The following is a 4735-nucleotide window of genomic DNA, read 5'->3' on the forward strand; positions in this document are numbered from 1 at the left end:
TTAACCAAAAAGTCGCACATCCCAAACAAATATTTTCAAAGGATTTACAAATATTTTACTCCTAAGTACATCTAAAATTAAAAAAAAAAAAATCTAACTAAAATATTAAAAAAAAATTCACTAATGATAAAATTATTTTTAAAAAATAAATAAATAAAAACTGATTTGTGTGTGTTGGGCTTTCCAGATCCAGGGTAAAATCCGAAGGGTAGATCCAGGATCCGCAACCACTATATAATAAAGGTCCCCGCTCTCCTTCATTTCATATTTTACTTGCTCTTCCTCTCTCTCATTGACTCTCTCTCTCTCTCCATCTTGATATTCTTCGGAAACGAGGTTAGTTTCAATCTCAATTCAAACTTGATGCTCAAAACTTCACTCATTTGATCTGTTTCATGAACTTCAATCGTCTCATGGCGAAGTATTTTTTTGTTTTTTTACGTATTGTTTCTGATTTGAGCTGATGATTTCTGTGCTAATAATAATAATAATAATAATAATAATAATAATAATAATAATGTGTTTTTAACTACGGATCTTCTATTTGTTTGTTCTTTTTAGTTAGAATCCCCAGATCTGTGTTGTCATTTCTGCTATTTAGTACTCGATCTATAAATCTCTACTGTTTAATCGACTTCTTAGCTCAATTATGAATTGTTTTGTTGTTGGATCTGGTCGAAGTTATGACAATTAAGTTCACAAATGCTGTAAATAGAAGAACAAAAAACATTCATGCTGCTATTATTCCAATTCTAGTTTTAATTTGACATACTAAACCTGTTGTTTGTACCTAATCATCAGTGGCCATCTCATCTTGAATCTAGTTAGTGTGTGTGTGTGTGTGTCTTTTCTCATATACATTATTCTTTGTCCAGGTTCTAGATAGAGAAGGAAAATGGTGAAAATTTGCTGCATTGGAGCTGGGTATGTTGGGGGCCCTACCATGGCAATGATAGCCCTCAAGTGCCCATCCATTGAAGTAGCTGTAGTTGATATTTCTGTACCTCGAATCACAGCCTGGAACAGTGATCAGCTCCCCATCTATGAGCCAGGTCTTGATGATGTGGTGAAGCAGTGCCGCGGCAAGAACCTCTTCTTCAGCACTGATGTGGAGAAACATGTATGCGAAGCTGATATAGTCTTTGTTTCTGTCAACACGCCAACCAAGACCAGGGGCCTTGGAGCAGGCAAAGCTGCAGATTTGACATACTGGGAGAGCGCAGCTCGCATGATTGCTGATGTGTCAAAATCTGATAAAATAGTAGTTGAGAAATCAACAGTCCCTGTCAAAACAGCCGAGGCAATAGAAAAAATTCTGACCCACAACAGCAAGGGAATTAACTTTCAAATTCTCTCAAACCCAGAGTTCCTTGCAGAGGGGACTGCAATCCAAGATCTTCTCCGCCCTGACAGGGTCCTTATTGGAGGCAGGGATACCCCAGAAGGCCAGAAAGCAATCCAAGCATTGAAGGCTGTCTATTCCCATTGGGTCCCCGAAGACCGTATCTTATGCACCAATCTGTGGTCTGCAGAGCTCTCTAAGCTCGCTGCCAACGCTTTCTTGGCCCAGAGAATCTCATCTGTTAATGCCATGTCTGCTCTGTGTGAGGCTACCGGAGCAGATGTGACGCAGGTGTCATATGCCGTGGGTACAGACTCTAGGATTGGTCCCAAGTTCCTGAATGCTAGTGTTGGTTTTGGTGGCTCTTGCTTCCAGAAGGATATCTTGAACCTGGTTTATATTTGCGAATGCAATGGCCTTCCAGAAGTGGCGGAATATTGGAAACAAGTCATCAAAATTAATGATTATCAGAAAAGTCGCTTTGTGAACCGTGTTGTTTCCTCTATGTTTAACACAGTTGCAAACAAGAAGATTGCCATTCTTGGGTTCGCCTTCAAGAAGGATACGGGTGATACCCGAGAGACCCCGGCTATTGATGTGTGCAAGGGGCTATTAGGGGACAAGGCCCGAGTGAGCATATATGACCCACAAGTCACCGAGGATCAAATCCAGAGGGACCTTACAATGAACAAGTTTGATTGGGACCATCCTCTACACCTCCAGCCAATGAGTCCCACCACTGTGAAGCAAGTCAGTGTGGTTTGGGACGCCTATGAGGCAACAAAAGAAGCTCATGGTATTTGCATTCTCACCGAGTGGGATGAGTTCAAGACTCTTGATTTCCAGAGGATATATGACAATATGCAGAAGCCAGCTTTTGTTTTTGATGGTAGGAACGTTGTGAATGCGGATAAACTGAGGGAGATTGGTTTCATTGTGTACTCAATTGGTAAGCCTCTGGATGCATGGCTCAAGGACATGCCAGCCGTGGCATAATGAAGATGCTCGGATCATTTGGCTCGTGCTCAATCAAAGAAACTATAGTTTCGAGGCAGGCAATCTGATTCTTTTTACAATTCCTTTTTTTTGTTCAAATTTTAAATACATTTCTGATGCTTTGTTGAAGATTTATTTGTGACACCCCATGTTTTTGGTTCACATTGCATTCAAATAATTACCCTCCTGTTTGTTACTTGTTTTTTGTAATAGAACTTGATTTGTACTACATTTTGTTTAATTTGCTATTGAAATGATGGTATTTTGGAAACCATCTGTATACTAGTGTTCAACTTCTTGTTTTTGTTTCATTCTATTGACTTCAATGGCTTCAATTTTGCTGATTAGATCTGGGTAAGTTTAGCTTTTGTGGTCAACTATGGAAGGTTAAAAACCTTTTGAAATGCTTTGCAGCTTTCATCTAGTGAAGAACTACTTTCAACTTGCACATCATTCATAGTAACTCACTGGGGATGGGAGAGAGGATGTTTATTGGCCTTGTTTGGTTTGTGTTTCTCAAAAAATTTTGTGTTTCTCAAAAAATTTTAGGAAAAATTCTCTACAAATAAATTTTTAAAAGTAATTAAACCAAATAAATTTTTTCAAAATTTTTTTTCAAAACTTGTTTGATTTACAAGTCTTCCCAATAAATTTCTCTCTCATACACATCAAATCAATTATTTTTTTCAAAACTCTCTCTCAAAATAATTTTTCAAACATCTTTAAAAAAAAATCAAACTAAACAAATTTTTATATTTTTTATCTTAAAATATATTTCTCAAATACAAATAAAACAATTCCTCTTCAGTAATCCTACATTTGCTGATGTGATTGATTAGCACCTTGCTTTCTAGTGGTTGGGGAATAATGGGGCTGCTGAAGTCTGTGGACGCCGCAATACCTCTATTCTGTTTAGTTTGATTTTTTCAAATTTTGTTTTTATATGTATTTTTATTTGTCTTTAACGAATTTTTTTCTCCATATTTAGTCAATTTTATTTATTTAAACTTTTTAGACACAATTAATGGATAAATTATATTTTGTCCCCTTTATATTTAGCTACTTTTTCACTCTGGTTTTTAAAGTTTATTTTTTCTCATTTTAACTCTTCATGTTTCAAATTTTTCTCAATTTACTCTTTAAACTAATTTATGTTAAAAATTAAGTAGAAAATGACACATTGATAGTCATGTGATATAAAAATATTTTATTATATATATGTTGGCTTTTTGGCTTTTCGAAGGGTATTTTTGTGAATATGAGCGTGCCAGCAAGGATCAATCAGTCCTTACAGAAATTGTGACTGCCAACCAATTATCAGACGATTGTGTTTTAGTTCTTTTCAGCCTCAATGAAGATGACTTTTACTGGTGGCTTGACTTAGGAGAAATTAAGATAAATAACAGTAATATGAAGAACAATTGAAGTATTTCATAAAAATGAACACTTACAATGGTTCGAACTCAGCCTCGGAGAGGTTTACAACAGCAATCTACTTGAATCTACTTGAAGCTACTCCTATGAATCGAAGTGTAGTGCGGGTATTTAAAGTGCAGGTATTTAAAGAACAGGTATTTAAAGACTGGAAATGTAAAAGACTGGAAAAGAAAATATATGAAGTAAATGACTGATTTGTATGATCTGAGTCCCTTTCTCCTGGGGGCTGCCCTGCTATTTATACTCGTCAGTGATGACCTTCGAACTGCACTTCGAACTGTCGAACTGCTCCTCCATGATCGCTGATCATGCTTCCTTACAAGTAGCTCCACTACGTCATTAATGGCAGTTGAGTTTCCCTCTTGTACTTGAATTTGAATATGAGTAACCGTTGAAGCTATGTCATCTTGCATCCCGTTATTGATCTAGTGTTACTCAGATCACGTGAGGACCAATATCTATTGCCACGTGTACGATCAGGATTGAAGGCTTGAATAACCTTCCTTTATTACCCTTATTCTGCCACGTGTCGAACTGTAACTGGCTTTTACAAAATATGTAGCCAACATTACCCCCCGCACTAATATACCCAATACTTGGCGATATTAGTGGATTACAGTTTTCCCGCGCCTCTAGAACGTGTATGGAGTCCATATTCTGGAAACACAACCGTCATCCATTTGGAGATCATCTGCATTAACTCGTCGAACATCCCAATACCTTAGTATTCGAACAGGCTATGGCTGCATCAACTTCCCTTTCTATTGATCAAGCATATGAAGAGCCTTTGAGTGATGTTGTTCCCCCTCGAAAGAACCTCCACGCATTCATTAGCCACCTTTACCCGCCCTTCTCTATTCAGGTAATGGAGGCTTTTGCAGATTATAAACCTTTGGACTATGAACACATTGCCTTTAATCCCTTGGTTTACAAACTTACAGATACAAGGAGTTCTTCCCC

The 4735-nt window shown here is 37.4% G+C and overlaps 1 protein-coding gene across 1 annotated transcript; it reads left to right on the forward strand.

Annotated features, from left to right (window-relative positions):
* The first annotated feature begins 208 nt into the window (after nucleotides 1-208).
* Nucleotides 209-2609, forward strand: LOC114308278 (UDP-glucose 6-dehydrogenase 1). Its single transcript, XM_028253840.2, has 2 exons — nucleotides 209-336; nucleotides 876-2609. The coding sequence occupies exon 2, from the start codon at nucleotides 896-898 to the stop codon at nucleotides 2336-2338; it is 1443 nt and encodes a 480-aa protein (XP_028109641.2). The 5' UTR covers nucleotides 209-336; nucleotides 876-895; the 3' UTR covers nucleotides 2339-2609.
* The last annotated feature ends 2126 nt before the right edge of the window (nucleotides 2610-4735 follow it).

This window comes from Camellia sinensis, chromosome 4, assembly GCF_055761805.1.
Source record: "Camellia sinensis isolate YWXY chromosome 4, ASM5576180v1, whole genome shotgun sequence".
NCBI lineage: Eukaryota > Viridiplantae > Streptophyta > Magnoliopsida > Ericales > Theaceae > Camellia > Camellia sinensis.